At 33.4% G+C, this 18,709-nt stretch overlaps 1 protein-coding gene across 2 annotated transcripts in view; it reads right to left on the reverse strand.

The window, feature by feature from the left end:
- Window positions 1-18,709, reverse strand: part of Dpy19l1 (dpy-19 like C-mannosyltransferase 1) — a 95,873-nt gene that overhangs the window by 12,903 nt on the left and 64,261 nt on the right. For both annotated transcript variants that reach the window (XM_026387637.2, XM_077796779.1), the window contains exons 11-16: window positions 16,748-16,834; window positions 15,046-15,105; window positions 14,197-14,277; window positions 6,703-6,804; window positions 4,332-4,403; window positions 2,390-2,439 (exon numbers count right to left, since the gene is read on the reverse strand). In XM_026387637.2, coding sequence (XP_026243422.2) covers window positions 2,390-2,439; window positions 4,332-4,403; window positions 6,703-6,804; window positions 14,197-14,277; window positions 15,046-15,105; window positions 16,748-16,834 — 452 coding nt within the window. The remainder of the gene's footprint in view (window positions 1-2,389; window positions 2,440-4,331; window positions 4,404-6,702; window positions 6,805-14,196; window positions 14,278-15,045; window positions 15,106-16,747; window positions 16,835-18,709) is intronic.

An 18,709-nucleotide genomic window follows, 5' to 3' on the forward strand; every position in this document is an offset into this window, starting at 1 on the left:
CAATGGCAGGATCTGCAGATGGATTGGGTGTAGAAGTGAATAAAGAAGAGAGTCAAGAATGAGGCCAGGATTTCTGAGCTGAGTCATCAGGGGGATGAAGATACCATATGGAATGGACAGTAGGGCAAACAGTCAGAGGTTCAGGTCATACATGTATAATTTGAGATTCTCACTAGATACCCAAGGAGAGATGATTTTTTAAAAAGTCAGTCATCTGGAGTTTAGGAGAGACGTCTGAGCCAGAGACAGAAATGTGTGAATTGACAATATACATCTTCTCTTGTGAATCACTGGTATGTCACCAAGACTTAGAACAATACCTGAAACTTAGAGCTCAATACTTTTTGGATGAAAGAACAGACACAATCAGTAAACCCCTACATGTGTTTCATGTAATCTAGGACATATCTGATTTAGGAATTTCACTCAAGAATATCGATAAATTATTAGCAAATTCAGTATGTATATGGATAAATAAAAGAGGGAAAATGGCCCCTTTATTCTTCTTCTTTCATGACAAGTAAAAATTAGCAGTTTCCAATGTTAATATGCACTTATTATTCCAATTTACAGTCAAAGAAGGGGAGTTCCACAGCTACCAAATGTTACCAAGACTACATTTTGACTGGCTTCAGAGCTCATACAGTTTCTACCACATGATGCTGCCTCTACTTCACTTTGCCTCCTAGGTCTTTGTATGAAGGGAATACAGGTACTCATGCCTTAATCAGTAAAATGTATCTTCAACTCCTTGCCTTTTTATAATGACATGACTTTGATACTTATGCAAAAATGAAATGTCAATATACCATTTCCTTTCCAGAAAAGAGCTCTAACTCTTCTTGAATTGAAAACCTCATGAAGCTCAGTGGTTTTCTATAAGTATTTCTATAGCTGAGTTGTCTTGAAGGGACAGTTTATTTCTGTGAAAAGTTATACCTTCCTCTTTCAAAGCTACATACTACAGGCTATAACTTTATACCTTCTTCCTGAGCTCTTCAGAAATAATCTTATCTCAAGTGAAGAGAAAGTTTGGCAATATATGCCAGAACCCTTCTCCTTTCTCCTATCAACTCAAATGCTTCAGGTTCAGGTGAGAGCACAGTCATAGCACTATTTCCAAATGAAAACAAGGATCCCCTTAAAAGCACATGCAATAAGCTATCGCTGTGTTAGTAAAAATTATGAGGTGAAGGACTAGGCTGTGTATATTCTTGCTATAAAAGAAAATTCAGACACACAAAAAGTAAGTCCACAATCCCTACCTGCCCACATCCCCAAATGCAAAAGAATAAAATTAAAACATCCTTCACTCAAACTTCCATTCCCATATCTTAACAGTTGTGGATTTTATCCTTCCAGATCACTCCTATGAATAAGTAAACATATAAAGTCTTCATATTTAAATAAAAGTATAATTGTTCTACATGTATATTGTTTGGAAATTTTTAAATCTACTGATGTATGATGAAACTGTTTTCATCAAGATGGCTCAACATTCTACTCTATGACTGGATCAAAATTAAGTCAATTCCTTCCTAATACATATTCTGGTTGTTTAAATTTTTTCACATTGCCCATGATAGATAGATAACATACTAAACATATTTTTACCATTATTTCTACATTTCCATGAGCATTTCTATACAATTAATTTACATTGTGGGAACCTGCTGGCTAAACTCCAGGCCCACTGCATTATTTGCTATGTACTGCTAAACTGCACTCCCACCTATTTATTCCAGTATGTACTGAGTATTATTTTTACAAATCTTTTATGTAAAAAAAAAAGTTTTTTTTATATTGTAAGCATATTCTCTGTGTTTATTTTTGTTTTTACTATATTTTAATATTGGCTTTATCTGGAATTGACTTCATGTAAAAAGTGAGGTATGAATCCCAGTTTTATATTATATTGCTCATTTCTCAAAAATAGGTAGTTCATTGGTCCACAAACCACTTGCAGAAAAATTTATTTTCCCTAATTTACTGAGAAAACTATGTCCTTCAAGTACAGAAGATGTGCAGGGCTACTGTAACATTGCACTGAATAAAATGTGAGGGATACGTAATTGATGTGCTGTGCTCTCCACAAGTAGGGAACAATGAGAAAAGCTAAGAGAAGGAATGAAAACAATAAAAAATATAAATTATCAAATGCTGAGTACACAAAATGTAAATATAAAATTAAATAGCTAATAAGTAGAAGAGGTAACAAAATTATTTTCTTTAAATATTTTTTAGTTATAGATGGACACAATACTCTTACTTATTTATTTATTTTTTTATGGTGCTGAGAATTGAACCCAGTGCCTCACATGTGCCTGGCAAGCGCTCCACTACTGAGCCACAACCCCAGCCCCCACAAAATTCTTAATAATGTGTTTACCTTATATGTGTCTGTTGTTTAGCTAAGATGCTCCACATATCACTAATAATCTGTAAATAGATTTTTAAACACTTTAGTAAAGACAGTTTAAGAAAACAATTTACAGCATCTTCTAAACTTTAAAACTCTTAGTTAAAAATATGCTAAGTATGGAAATAACAGAACACTCAAAAATAGTAATTTACAGCAACATAAACTTATATTTGTATAATATTTGCTCATATATAATACTCAATATTCCTATTAGGTAAGTTATACTACTCTCCTTTAGTAAGTAAGCAAGAAGCTCTGAAGGATCTCCCTAAAGGAAAACAACTACTAAGAAGCACTGCTGATCTTGAAACCAGATCTTCTGGCTTCAGATTCACATTTGGTACTGCTTCCATTATGCAAAGGTGTTGGGAATTATCTGTCCTTAATCACATATATACAAAACTAGAGAACTGGCTCAGACATAATAATTACAGTCAGAGCATTCAAAAGCCAAAATCACTCACTATTCTTTTGTACTTAATAGTAACTGGGAAGTCATCTGATCTAAATCCTATCCCAATATGGATGTTTCTACAGCATTGCCAACAGTTTCCAGACCTTGGCAATATTACCTAGCTGCTGCTTGAATCTGTAACACTTTCCTAATTAGCCAAGATCATTTCTGGTTTGAAGTCTTTCCTTCCTGGAATTGGCCATAACTTTAAGGAACCAGAATAAATGTAATCTTATACATGGGAAACTTTTAAATATTTGAAAATAATTATCCTTTCTCTATTTGCATCTTTTCTTCTTTAACCAAATACCCCAGCTTTCTTAACCTGATCTAATAGTTTCTGTTATCTCTTGCCATCCAGGTTGCTGTCTTATGAATACATTCTGGATGGTCAATGTCCAATATTTTTTCCGTATCTACCAGGTGCACACCACCAGTAAGTATACAAAAGAGCAAAGCAGGCATGTGCCTGGCACACAGTGGGAACTATGACCTGACTAAAATTGAAAAGTGAGTCCAGAGTTGAAAACTACACAGCGCTCACTGAAGGAGATGGTGTAGAGCCCATCTTGTTCTTTCCTTATATTTTAGTGGACACAATAATCTTCTAAATCAGCATGTGTCAAATGGGGATGGTGATATCTACCTACCCCACAGGGATGTCAATAACCAATTGAAATGTGCATGTAAAAAATGTTTTGAGAGTGTACAAAGCACAGACTAAATGTATCATATGAGAAATAATTATAGTCCATAATATTCTACAAATATATGATATTGGGTTAACACATCAATCACTAGTTACAAATCAGAACTTTTAGGGCTTACTGCCTCTTTATTTGATCACAGGTTAATATCAATTCATTCTCTTAAAATACTCAAGAGTTACAGTGTTTACAAATTACTAAAAAAATTGAGAGTATCATACCTGTTCTTCCCTGAAGACTGGACCCTCTTGGGCTTGGTTTACATGTGGGCTTAGAATTGCATTATCAAAGCCAACCTGGAAGCCTAAACGTTATCTAGCTTATCAGTACATTGTTAATTCTTTTTTCTTTTGAATAAAGACAATTCAAAAGTCACTGACACTAATCAAATCATCTAGAAAGGTATATGTTAAATATTTTGAGGGAAATATTACATAGAAGTTAAAAGTAATAATTTGCATAGACAAAACTAACTTGTGTCTGGGTTAATACAGTCTCTGATCATGTCTTCCAAAACTAGATGACTATCAAACTTGTCACCCTGTTCCTATGTCTATGTTACAGTAGCAGAGAACAAAATATTTTTAAGATTCATAAACATTCATCAAAGGCTATTAATAAGAAAATATAGAATGTTTCAATAAATCAATACAAAACACTGATTATTAAATAGCCAAATATATGCAAGTATTATGCAAAAACAAGTGAATATTTTATTGTAAGAAAGAGATCTAAAGTACATGCATACCTTTCTAACAATTGCAATGAATACTACAAGTACAGCTGGGAGCAACAAAGTCTTTGTATATCTCAGCGGAGTCTGCAATTGAGAGAGATGCTTTATTAGATGGAAATATAGTTTCACTGAATAAAATTATTTCAAATAATGAAACAGGTAAATTTCTAAATGCATAAGAAGAGAAATATGAACATTCCACCTATCAAAGGTCCAATCTACTACTGACTCTCATCATAAAAATGAAGGTGCATTTCGATAGAAACAAATTTCACCAAAGCATTGAGTTGGAAACACTAAAATACAGTTCCCAAATACTTGTAAGTGTGAAATGTGAGCAGAGATTGCTTTTCATTTTTTGCATGCTACTTGCTTACTACTCATCTGAGATTAAGTAGAGAGCCTTTAAGTGGATCAAGCTTCCCTGTGTATTTTGTGGGGGGTATGCACAATCTTTTTTGATTCATTCATCCCCCCCCAACTCACAAAAAATATACATATGACAAATATTTATGAAGGAAACACAAAGATATTTTTACATTTGCTTTAATAACAAATAAAAAACTACAAAAATGTTTTTAATAACAAAGCCTCTACACATTATAATACTGTGTACCTCTCTATTATCTCCCCACCCCAAACCAGTGTTAAATTTTGATCTCTTATACTTTGTGTGTTAATTATAGGTAAATAATATCCTACCATTTTATTCACTCCATAATACATCTCAAACATTACATGTTAGTATGGTACCATAATAGGGAATAACTTGCTAAAACTGTCCTTCCTCCGCACTGTATGGATATACATTCCCTAAGATGGCACCTCAGGACTGTGTCTCAGAAGCACAGTTCCTGAATTCAGATACCCATGGAGATGGGGAATAGCATGCTGCCAACAGCTTTTCTGTTTGCTTCAAGTTGACTGAAGTCTGCTATGCCTTGGTAAACAATTTGCTTCATCACAGAACTAATTAATACTCTCAGGTTGTAGTGGCACATATGATGTCTTTAATAATATTAAGGGACTTCTACCATATCCTACTTCTCCACTGGTGTGGAGAAGAAGGAGTTTACCTTCTATTTCCTTTGCCACTTCCCTGAAGGAGGCTTTACCTTCTGTGAATATGTATTTTAATTTTATCTTGTAAAGAGTACAAGATACTCTTTTGATTCTTTCAGCAGGTTCAACACCATCATTCATAAAACTTTTACCAGCCATTATGTGTCAAAACCATAAACACAATAAATGAAAACTGAAAGACCAACTGGAGTAAGCTGGACATCTTCAGGATATACTCAGCACAGAACAGCTGGTGGGTAAGTTTGCACTATGGTCCACTGGTTTGGAACTCAGGACAATGGGATAACACAGTGGTACTGCAGAGGAAACAAGTATGTTCATAAAATACTGTTGGCCATTTTTTTTTTTTTTTTTGGTACCAGGGATTGAATTCAGGGGCATTTGACCACCGAGCCACATCCTAAGCACTATTTTATATTTTATTTAGAGACAAGATCTCACTGAGTTGCTTAGCACCTCGCTTTTGCCGAGGCTGGCTTTGAATTCACAGTCCTCCTGCTTCAGCCTCCCCATCTTCTGGGATTATAGACATGTGCCAACACACCCACCACCTTTGGCCAATTTAATACATTCATACATACAGCCTGAATAGAAAATGTGTAACAGATAATAAAATTCAAGAAATCAGTGCCACATTGGTGGTGTTTAAATCGCAAATATATGCATGTTTATTGAACCAAACCAGCTTATAAAGTATTCCCAAATAATATTTTACTTAAAATACCAAAAATACTTTCTATAACATCTCATTTTATCTTCACAATATCTGTTTGTAGTGTGCCACTAGAAACTAGTAAACTCTAACACAAAGAATGAGATTCACTTGTTCAAGACCATTAAGTAATATTGCAGACTTCTATCTCAAATCCACTAACCTACTCTGGTTTCCTTCTAAACATCTGAAGAAAGTTTTAGAAAGAGAAACATTGTTGGAATGAAAACCTGTGCTCAATGATATTTAAAAGCAATGAGATCATTCAAACCACCACAAAATGAATGGAAATGTAAAAGCTTGAGACGGCTGTCACTAAAAAGACAGAACTTGAAAATGCCCCTGTGTTTACTCATCCAAAAAACTGTGGCTAGTCTGAATGCATATTTCGAAATTACCAAAAAAGAGACCATATATTTCAGGGAGCTGTACTAATGTAAATAGAAACATCTTCCTTTTAGCTGCCAGATTTTCCTTTTCCTTTAAACTGAGATAACAGCACATATAGAATCTGAAATAACAGGGAACCCTTAATGAAAAATACAGGGGCTAAAATCCATTGAAAGAAAACTAGAAATCACATCTTACCTCCTTTTCCATAAAGTCGAACTCTGCTGCACAGGTATACAATAAAGTATCAAAATCCTTATAACTGAAGAATTTTGATGTTAATAAGTTGCCAATATGAGCCTATTAAGAAATAAAGTGAGGAACCATTACATTAAACCAATTATTGTCATACAAGTATTTACAAATAGTTTTTACTGCATTACAGAGCTCACTCTTCCCATACTAGAATGTTCTGTTGTCGTTAAGTGCTATTCCCTCTCACAGCAGCCCCTTTTTTTGCTGATCAATGATAGCTCCAACACCATCCCACCTTCCACTCTCATCAATGTACCAAAGGCTTCTTACTGGGTTTTCCTGTCACTGTGCTAAACCTGGTGAAGCCAACCAGGAAGTATGAGCTTTGGAACTCAGACAGACTTAAGTCCATCATACAGGAACCTAGGCTATGGAGTGAAGAAGGGAAAATATTAATTCTGAACTCTGGAAATGGGATTTAAAAAAGACTACGTGAAGAAAATAAAATGGTAAGGTGTTGGAGTAAAAGTACCTTTTGACCAATAACCAACCCTCATGTAATTCTTCACATTACCAAATGCACTCACTTACAACTGCCCACAAAAAGCAAGACAAGGGAGGTGGGATTATTTTCAATTTATAAATGAGAAAACTAGGGCTTGAAGACAAAAACAATTGCCAAACTTCATTACTATCTAAAATTGCCAACGTTCATTATTGTCTAAAAAAGCAAAGACAAAAGAAAAGAGGGGAAGTTATATCTAAGACACACCAAACCTAAAATTCACATGACATCTACATGAAGGAGAGGAACAGAGTGAGAATAGAAACTGAAGTGTGGTAGGAATGTGATGATGCACTGCAAAACACTCTGTCTTGCTGAGGGAAGACATGTATGGTGATAAGTTTAAGCAATCAGTAGGGAGGATATATGGCACCTAAAATAGCAAAAGAAAACAAATCCCAAATAAAATGGAAGAAAATGACCCTACTATTATGTTAACTGCCACATATGCAAAGAGATTAAATTCACTAATTAAAGGACAGATGCTCAAATTGGGATTAAGGAAATAAATCCACTATTATGTTTTCTACAAAAGATATACTTAGAGATAGAAAAGTTGAAAACAGAGAATAGAAGAAGATAAATCAGATAAATTTGAAACAAAGAAATCTAGGTTTGTTATTATAATATCTCACAAAACTAAATTCAAGCAAAAATATGTAAAAAGAGACAATGAATAATATTATGAGCTAGTAAAATGATCAGCAAAGCAAAATTATACACATCATGAACATATTTGGAAATAACCATCTAGTCAAAATATATTAAAAAAAACTGACAAAGCTGTAGAAAGAAACGGATAAGCTGACAGTATTCATTGGAAATGTTAAACCCTGCTGCCTAGAACAGAAAATGCTGACAAAATTAACATAAAATTTGAATAATATAATTAATTAGCTCATAAACACTACAGAATATGAACTTCACAAAGAGATCATACACATTTTCCTTTAACACTGTAAAAATTTTTAAGTGTTCTTATACCATTTATTTAGCTGATTCCAAAATATTAATAATTTTTTTTCCTGATGATTAATGCAATAAAACTAGAAAATAACTAGGATGGCTTTTAAAATCATATTGTTTAGAAACCAAACAACATAAAATGTAATACTTTTTAGATTAAAGACAATCATGAAATGATCAATTTGTAAAATACACAAAAAAGTACTACTTATAGTAAATTTTTAGCTTTAAACCATTTACCAGAAAATAAGGGCAGTGACAACAAAAAAGGTAAGTGTTCCCTCAAGTTTGATCTCATTCATATGAGAATCTAAAAAAACTGTTATCACAGAAGTAGAAGAGTGATTCCCAGAGGCTGCAGAGAGCAGAAGGGAGAAGGGTGGTAGGAGAAATGTTTTATTGCATCACTGATCAGAAAACAGTAACAGATAGGAGGAATGAACTCAGGAGATGTATTACAGCAAGGTGATTAGAGTTAATGACAGTTTATCATACTTTTGAAAAATGCAAATAGGGTGTTTTTAAGTACTCTTAGCACAAAAATGCTAATGATATAATAATGTATAGTGTATGTACATTTATATGTATATACTTAGACACATATATACATACACACACATATAAAATGAAATGGTTAAATCTAGTTATTTAAGTTAACACATATATGTATATATATATATGCATACATATCAATATAAATATATATTCCAAAACATCAAGTTGAACATAATACAATGTTATCTGTCACATTAGAAAATAAAAACTTGTAAATTTTCAGAAGTTAATAAATACGTAAGTGTACATTTCCCATATATGCACATATGCAAAAATTTCAGTAATTTTTAAACCTAATTATATTGAATAATGTTTTTAAAAAGTTCAACTAAATTATCAAAGCTTACTCCATATGAATTAGAAAGTTTCCTAAAGATGTTGAAATTGAAGTGAAAAACCTACTCATAAAGAAAACTCCCAGCCCTAAGGGCTTTCAATATTGAATTTTACCTAATATAAGGAAGAAATATCAATTCTATAGAAATTCTCTCTAAAAACAAGGGAACTAAACATATTCCCACAATTTTATGGGGTTATTACTCTAAAACCAAAACCAGACAAAATCATTATAAGAAAAGAAACTATTACTAATCATCATGAATATAGGCAAATTGTATAAAAATATGAGCCTAGAAAATCCAGCAATATATAAGAATAGCACAATGTGAGCAAGTAAGGTTTATCCCAGGAATACAAGGCCAGATCAAAGTCAAATATCGGTCAATGTGGGATTTTCAGACATGGAAGAGGTAAAAAAAAAAAAAAAAAAAAACAGGTAAATACCCTCCCCCAAACAACATAAAATTGAACAAAATTGCCACTACCAATCATATCAGGTTCTAGAAATCAACCAAAAGGAAACAACCCACTGAGAATTATTCAGTGGTTTAAAAACACTCAAACTTTGGTAAGAACTGTAGGATGCTGCTTTCCTGCCTAGGCTGCCCCACTCACCATCAGTTCCACCACCACCTTCCCAGATCAGTCAGTGCAATGTCCTACCAGGTAGAGCTGGCCAGGAAGAAACCAAAACTTCACCTGGAAGAAGCTGCATTGATTTGGGCACAGAGCAAAATCACACCTGAGTTCAGAGGTATTATCTGTAAAAGCAGTAAACTCAGTAAGAAATAAAAGGCAAAAGACTTTCTTCCTGTCAGAGCCTAGGTTGCAATCCCAATGAGGTAAACAGAGGACTGTCAGACTAGTCAGAAATTCTAAAGAAAGAAACTGGAAATAAGGTAACCATCATGGCCACAGATAAGTTTTCATATCCCTGGAGGACTGGAAACCTGCATACATGCCCAGAGGAGATCCAAGAGACCCCTAACTCTCCATGAGTCTTTGGCTGGCAGGATGTAAAGTGACATGCACATTCAGTAAAGACCCAAGAAGGCATGACAGGTAGGAAAAAATGGGACAGAAACGAGTTATTTGGCCAAAAAGGCCTAAATGTGACCCTTTGAAAAATCTGCTTGCAAGTTGGCCACCTGGATTTTAGAAGAGTTCCCACTGCTATAACCAGTAAGAGTGACTTATTATACCTGATGTATACTAATAATGTGGTTTATTTATTTATGAAAACCTACATTCCTTCTAGGAGTCTGGAATTTTGATATGTGGTAGGCAAGGACGCCAACATGACCATCCCCCAGTAAAATCCTTGGGCATTGAAGTCTTTATAGTTTCCCTGGTAGATAATATTTCATGCATTTTGTCACAACTCATTGCTGGAAAATCTAAGGGCATCGCATAGCTAGTAGGGAAATGTTAGAAGTTTCTACTTGGTTTCCTCCCCAACCCATGACTTGTGCCTTTTCCCCGACACTATAATAAATAATTGTCATGAGTATGACTATATGCTGAGTCTTGTAGCGCTTCTTAGTAAGTATCAAGCTAGGAAACACTGCAACACACTCAAAAACAGTCTGCAGCACAGAGGTTCATACTTATGATCCCAGCAGCTCAGCAGGCTGAGGCAGGAGGATTGCAAGCTCAAAGCCAGCCTCAGCAACTTAATGAGACCCTGTCTCAAAAGAAAAAATAAGAGCTGGGGATGTGGCTCAATAGTTAAATGCCCCAGGGTTCAATCCCTACAACAATAATAATAAAAACAAAAACAAACAAACCAAAAAACCCAATCTGCACTCTGAATTTGCTCACCAACTCACATTCAGATCCATCAGGAAAGAGCAAAAGATATACTGCTTCAAGATATCTGAGCTACAATTCTGATTACTGGCTGAACACTAATTTATACAGACAGGAGAGTGACATCTAGAAAGTCAGGCTAAAAAACAGTAATAAAACAAAAACAAAAACCAGAAACAGTGTACCACTGAAGTATATACATCCCCAATTATTTTTCAAAATTTTATTTTGAGACAGGGTCTCAGTGAGTATATACTTCAATGGTAGAATATTTTCCTAGCATGCTCAAGCCTCTGGGTTCAATCCCCAGTACAAGAAAGAAAGAAAGAAAGAAAGAAAGAGAGAAAGAAAGAGAGAAAGAAAGAGAGAAAGAAAGAGAGAGAGAGAGAGAGAGAGAGAGAGAGAGAGAAAGAAAGAAAGAAAGAAAAGAAAGAAAGAAAGAAAGAAAGAAAGAAAGAAAGAAAGAAAGAAAGAAAGAAAGAAAGAAAGAAAGAAAGAAAAGGGGAAAGGGGAAAGGGGAAAGGGGAAAGGGGAAAGGGGAAAGGGGAAGGGGAAAGGGAAAGGGGAAGGGGAAGGGGAAGGGGAAGGGGAAGGGAAAGGAAAGGAAAGGAAAGGAAAGGAAAGAAGGAAGAAAGGAAGGAAGGAAGGAAGGAAGGAAGGAAGGAAGAAAGAAAGAAAGAAAAAGAAAGAAAGAAAGAAAGAAAGAACTTATAAATAAAAATAAAATAAAATATCCCGGTTTTGGAAAACTTAGTGAGACATGCAAATGAATAGAAAAGTCTGATACATATTCAGGAAAAAAATTCATCAATAAAAACTGACTCTGAGGGCTGGAGATATAGCTCAGTTGGTAGTGTTTGCATCACATGCATAGGCCCTGGGTTCAATCCCCAGTGCCACCAAAAAAAAAAAAAAAATCAGTGACTCTGAGAAGGCTCAGATATTATACTTAGCAGACAAAAACTTCAAAGTGGCAATTACAAATTACAAATATGTGAAATTTTTTAAAATCACATTAAAAATTAAAACATTATGCTAATGACTCAGAAAATAGCAAATTTCAAGAGGAAATAGAAATTTTGATAAATGAAAACTCAAGAGTTAAAATGTATAACTGAAATGGACACTTCACAGGATGGGCGGAACAGCCAGTGTCAAAAGGCAGTATAATCAATAAACTTAAAGACAGGTTAATAGAAATTATCCAGTCTGAAAATTAGAAATAAAGAGACTAAAGAAAAACAAACAAGCTGAGAGTAAGGTGCATGCCTATAATTTTAGCTACTTAGGTTACTGAGGCAGGAGGATTCCAGTTCAAAGCCAGCCTGGGCAACCTAGCAAGACCCCTTCTCAAAATAAAAAATAAAACATGGACTGGGGATGTAGCTAAGTGGTAGAGTGCTAAGACACACCCCAGTACCAAAGTAAGTAAATAAATAAATACCGGCAGACAGACAGAACATAGAGGGGAAAAAAAAGAAAGAAAAACAAACAAAGCCTCAGAAACGGAATATTAAGCACATAAACATGTTAATGGAGACATTAAAAAATGAACAATGTTTGAAAAAATAATGACCAAAATCTTCCTAATTCAAATGAAAAATTGTAACTTATAGAAATTCAATAAACATCTAGAAAGATGAACAAAAGATCCACATTCAGACATATCGTACTCAAACGTTTAAATGTGAAAGAGAAAGAAAATCTCGAAAGCAACAACAGAAAAACAACTCATCATGTATAGGGGAAATACTGATTGACTGATATTATTTTATTAACTTCATTAATATTTATAAGATAATATTAATTGGCTTCTCAGAGAAAAATGGGGGTCGGAGTTCTGAAAGAAAATAACTGTCAACCAATAATCTTACATATAGCAAAATGAGTCTTTAAAAATAAAGGTAAATAAAAACATCAGAAGAGAAAAAAAAAAACCTGAGAGAATCCACTGCTATAGACCTGCCTGACTAGAATTAGTAAAGGAAATTCCACAGGCTAAAAGAAAATGAAATCGGCAGTAACTCATGTTCACAGGAAGAAATTAAGTACAATAAAAATGGCAAAAATGTGGATAAATACAAAAGGCAATATAAACACTTTTGTTCTTTCAATTTCTGAAAGACACAAGATCATATAATGCAATAATCATAACTATGTTGTTGGCACTTACATATAGATGATGTACATAATAATACATAAGAGTGGGGAGAAAGTGGAGATAAACTTGTGCCAAGGCACTATATAGTTTTCCTGAATTAAGTCAGTATTAGCCTAAAGTAGATTGTTATACATTAAGATGCATATTATAATCCCTAGACCAACCATAGAAAAATAACTAATGAAGAGATACCTGCAACCATGTTCATTCATAGCAGCACTACTAACAACACCTCAGATATGGAAACAACTTAATTTTACACTTAAGGGTGAATGGATGAAGATATGGTGTGTGTGTATAAATGTTTATGATAAACAATGATAATAAATGACAATAGCAACAGTAATATAAAATAATAATGATAACAACAACTAATATTTATGAAGTACTGACCCCATGTTATTCTGCACAAAAACTTTATACTTATTGCCTGAGCTCTCACAAGTAAAAACAGGACAATTAGGATTTAAACCTAGGTCTGTCTGACACCAGAGCTCATAAACTTAAAGGCTGCACTTTGCTGAAAAGAACAACTGGTTTACAAAGCAGAAGTTTTAAAGCCTCTAGAAAGTTACAAAACAGAAAACTTATCATTTTAATTTTTCTCATAGTCAAACATCAAAGCAAACAAAACCTCTATTAAGAAGCCTAACTTAGACTAAATTACCTACAATGGCTTATAAATAGAGCATTCACAACATTGACCAGAAAACTCAAAGTGGGAGCAGTGAGGATCTCCAGTTGAAGCTCTGAAGATAGCATCTTTATCTGTTACAAAAGGGGATAATTAAAAAGTCAGTGGCTCCACAGACCTTAAAATCTGGGCTTTAATCTCTACTGTTTCCTTGTATTAAATATTTAAATATTTGTGATGTAGAAGATATAAAAAGATACAAAAGAATTATGCCAAGATTAATTCTGGAGAATAAAAACTATACACGTAATCACATTTGCTTTCTATCATATTAAATAATTAAAAAATGGGTGAATAGACTTCACCTAGAATTAGGTTTAAATAGTGGCACTTTAATAACTCAAAAATTTCATTCTCAGCCTGTTTTGAGTCTTCTCACGCGTCTTTTAAGTTTAAGTGAAAACTTACATCATCTGCAATCCCAAAGATTCTAGATGTCAAATATTTGAGTATAATGGTTCCAAACAACCAAAGACATCCTTGGATAATCTACAAAATAAGTGAATGAATAAATAATTTAAAAAGAAACAAAATGAACTTTGATGCTTCAAATTCTATAGCCTAAAGCTTTAAATGTCTCTAAAAGAAAATGCTGCAAAATGTATCTCAATTTTAAATAAAGCATGGTGCTCCAAAATGAGGGACACTAGCTACAAGTGAAAATATATACTTACAATTTTATTAACAAAAATTAATTACTGGGGCTTTGTATGATTCTCCTTCTATGGAGATTACTTATACATGTGCCATTTCTCAAAAGAAATGTGGATAATAAAACTGGAACTTTTTACCTATCCCAGACTAATCTTAACTTGCTTCATGAAAAGGGCAAAGTGGTACATTAATAGTGAGTCTTAAAATATAACAAAACTGTAAGATATATTAAAGGTAAAACATAAAATTCAAAGGTCAAATGTTTTCTCTTATATGTAGAATCTAGAGTAAAATAAAGGGAAGGGGGAGGGAAGGAGAGGATAACATAAAGAACCAATCAAATATAAATTAATACATGGGTGAAAGGAAGTCTAGTAGAGTAGAGGAAGGAGAATGGGAGAAGGGAGGGAGGACAGGAAGGAAAAAAGGAAAGAAAAGGGGGGATCATGAAATGAAATCTATTTCCATGCATATATGAGTTTGTCGGGATGAACCCAACTACTCCTATTATAACCATAAAACTTTAATAATAAAAAAAGTAAAACATAAAACCAAAATATTTTAAAGAAAAAAACATATGCATTAAAATAGACTGATTCTTACCCATAAACTAAGCTCAGACACATTTATTTTCACAAAATGTGGTTTCAATGCCAGCATGCCCTGAATAGAGAAAATAATAGTTAATAGAATTTCAAGAAACAAATAATTATTCTAAATAGACTCTTAAGCATCTAAGATTCAGCACACTGTTGATTTTCCACATAGTATTACTATATACTCATTTCTGTAGTCAGTAATTTCAAAACATAGCCTTTATTATATCCAAAGATTAGGTCAGTTAGTAACTCTGCAAAATTGAAAACAGAATCACTAGATAGAAATTTCTAAGATTGTTTTTACATATCTGATTTACCTAAGAACCAAGAAGCAAGTAACAAATGCAGAATTTTAGGCAGCAGTCATATAGGAATAAGATTTTACTTAAACTAAAAATTACTGGCTCCTGGGAGCACAAATGTGATTTTACTGGATCAACTAAATACTTCTCTGACAAATCTAAAGTCTTTCCAAGTACATGAACTCCCAAAGTATATCACCTTTAGAGAACAAAACCTAATTGAAACTTGGCAAATATAATTAGATACCAAAACACATATATTTGAATCCAAATTAAGTCATTTCAGAAGTTTTCTGAGCATTTGAGAAAAGTGATACAATTCAGGTTTCAAAATCATTACACAACAATACACAGGCAAATATACATAAATATACAATATTCTATTAACTGTTAGTATTATTTATATATACCATGTAAAAAGTACACATAAATCTGCTTAATTCATACCTAAGACAATGTCAGTGTCAATCATCTAGAAGTGTACCTGACACACTGTCGAAGCTCAAGTGAACTCAAAAGAAATTTCTTACAAAATGAATTTAGATGAGATTGTATTCACATGCAATATTCAATTCAATGACTTCCCTGTACACAAGTACAAGGAATTATATATTTTATCTTAAGGAACAGCAACATTTGCTAACGTAGGCAGGTAATTTATAGAAGTGAGTATAGTGTCACATTTCCTAATTATAGAGTATACTGATTTTAAGAACTAAACTCATTACTGCCAAAAGCACAACAACTCAGTTAATGACTTTTGTTGAAAACACTGCATAGAACATGCTATTGATTTTCCACATAGTATTACTATATTATATTACTATTTTTGTGGCTAAATACACTCAAGTCACACATCTAAAAAGGGTAGGAGCCCAGATTAGGAAGAGGAATATTTTTTGAAAATGGGCTTTTTTATAATTATTATTTGTAAAATGGGATAAACATTAGGAGCTACAAATGTATTGATGGGTTCTAGTTTGTAAATAATTATTATTTGTACAATGGGATGACGACATAGGAGACTCCAAATTTGTTAATGGGTTCTAGAAATCAAGAAAACCAACATAATCTAGAGTAATTCAAATGATTATTCAAAAAGTAGAACATATTCCAATTAAGACAATGCAATATGCTTTTGTCTTCAAGAAACTGGCCTATCCTAAAATGCATATATTTTAGATATAAGGAATAACTTAGGTTTGCAAAACACTGTAATAGTGAAACCCATGGGAAAAAAAGTCACAACTACCTCTGGAAGAGATGACTTCTTATTTAGAATGAAACTGAAAAAAAAAAGAAAGAAAAAAAGAAAAGAAAAACAAACTTGTACCCTCATGGATCCCAAGCCAGTGATAAAGAAACTGATACCACTAAATTAAAAAACAGCCAAGGAACACTTACCCAAATAATTACCAAAGAGGAAGCGTAATAGGATGTTAACAACATTGAGTTCCCAAACATCAAAACAAAACAAAGTGCAAGAGAAATCTGGAAAAAATCCAAAAAAAGAAATAATTAATTCAGAGAATCACTGATTCTTCATTGTGAAAATTGCATATGTCCATGATAAGCAAAATTCAAACCGGAATATATAATAAAAACAGCACATCACACTGTGCACAATGGTTTTCATGCATTTTTCTGGCACTGAAATGAATAAATTCTATTTTCCATTTTGTTTAAAAGCCACAAATGAGAATCTATTCATAAGGTAACTATGTTTTGCTTTTACTCTTACTATGTTTCAGAGAGTTTTACACATTAATCCAAGCCAATCTAGTTTATTCTGTTTAAGAATTGAGGAAAGAGCCAAGTGTGATGGCACATGCCTATAATATCAGTGACAGGAGGCTAAGGCAGAAGGATTGCAAGTTCAAGGTCAGTCTCAGCAATTTAGCAAAGCTCTAAGCAACTTATTAAGAACCTGTCTCAATAGTAAAATAAATTACAAATAAATAAATAAATAAAAAGGTCCGGGGAAGTGACTCAATGATTAAGCTCTCCTAGGTTCAATCCCTGGCACAAAAATAAATAAGTAAATAAAATTTTAGAAAATTTTGTGTTCACTCTATAGATGTCCCACAATTTATTTAACTGGTCCTCTGATCATTGGCTTTCGGTTCTATTTTGTTTGTTTTTCCTATTACAAACATGCTATGATAAACATCTTTGAGTATACATTTTATGTGCAAAATACATTTGTAGACAAATTACCAGAAGTAGAATTGATGGATCAAGGATACACAAATCTGAAAAATAATACTGACAAATTGCTTTATCAAATGATTGTGCCAATTTACAGCCCCATTAAGAGGATAAGAGATTTCCTGTAGATACATGCTCTGGCTCACATTATCTTATTTTGTCTTATTTAAAAAAAAAAAAAAACTTTCCAACCTTATAAGGTAAAAAGTTATGTCATTGTTTCATTTTCCTTTTTTAATGCTTTTTTTTGGGGGGGGGTACTGAGAATGAACACTTTACATTTTAACACTGAAAGACATCCTTGGCCCTTTTCAATTTTTTCTTCTCCTAAAATTTTAAGACAGGTTCTCATTGGGTTTCTGAGGCTCTTGGTTAAGTTGCTGAGGCTGGCCTTGAACTTGCAACTTTCTTGCCTCAGCCTCCTGAGTTGCTGGGATTATAGGTGTGCACCACTGTGCTGGCTTTCTCATTCTTGAAATAGTAGAAAAGATATAGCATCTTGTTCCTTATTCCCTGTTTATGTTGTTTTATGTGTGTGTGTGTTTGAATTGCTTATTCCTAGTGCAAGTGTTTCTCCAATCAACTTGCAAAGTTTAGGAAAATAATATACACTTATGGCCAAGAATCAAGCAAAACAATGCCAAGAAAATATGACAGTACTGAAAAAGGAAGCTCTAAATGTCTCAAGAAATATTGGGGTTGAAGTTAGTAAAATATACACTAACTTATTTTTAAAAAAACTGAAAATTATCTTAACCATTCATTGATCAGAATTGGCGTATAGGCTTTTACTGAGATAAATGTCTCAGAGTTATTAAATATGAAAAACATAATTCTGTCTTTGTTTTAAAAATTATGAAAATTAAATCACATGATCTCAATTTCAATCACCAGTTGGAGCCTCCAGATATAAAGTGCCAAGTGCTTCAGGACCTGGACTAGAAAGTAAGAAGATCAGAAGGAAGGAGTTGAATAGGGAGTATTGAAAAGGGAGAATGCTAATAACAGAGGAAAGAGCTCAGAACTGAAAAACAAGCTTTAAACAATTTGTTTTCCTAATTTCTCTTACCAGTGTTTTGTTGCTTTGATTTTATGGTCAGGATTCTAACAGTAGCATTGGAGAGAAGTGATTATACTCTGGACATATTTGGAAAGAAA

Source organism: Urocitellus parryii, chromosome 3 (assembly GCF_045843805.1).
Source record: "Urocitellus parryii isolate mUroPar1 chromosome 3, mUroPar1.hap1, whole genome shotgun sequence".
In the NCBI taxonomy this organism is placed as follows: domain Eukaryota; kingdom Metazoa; phylum Chordata; class Mammalia; order Rodentia; family Sciuridae; genus Urocitellus; species Urocitellus parryii.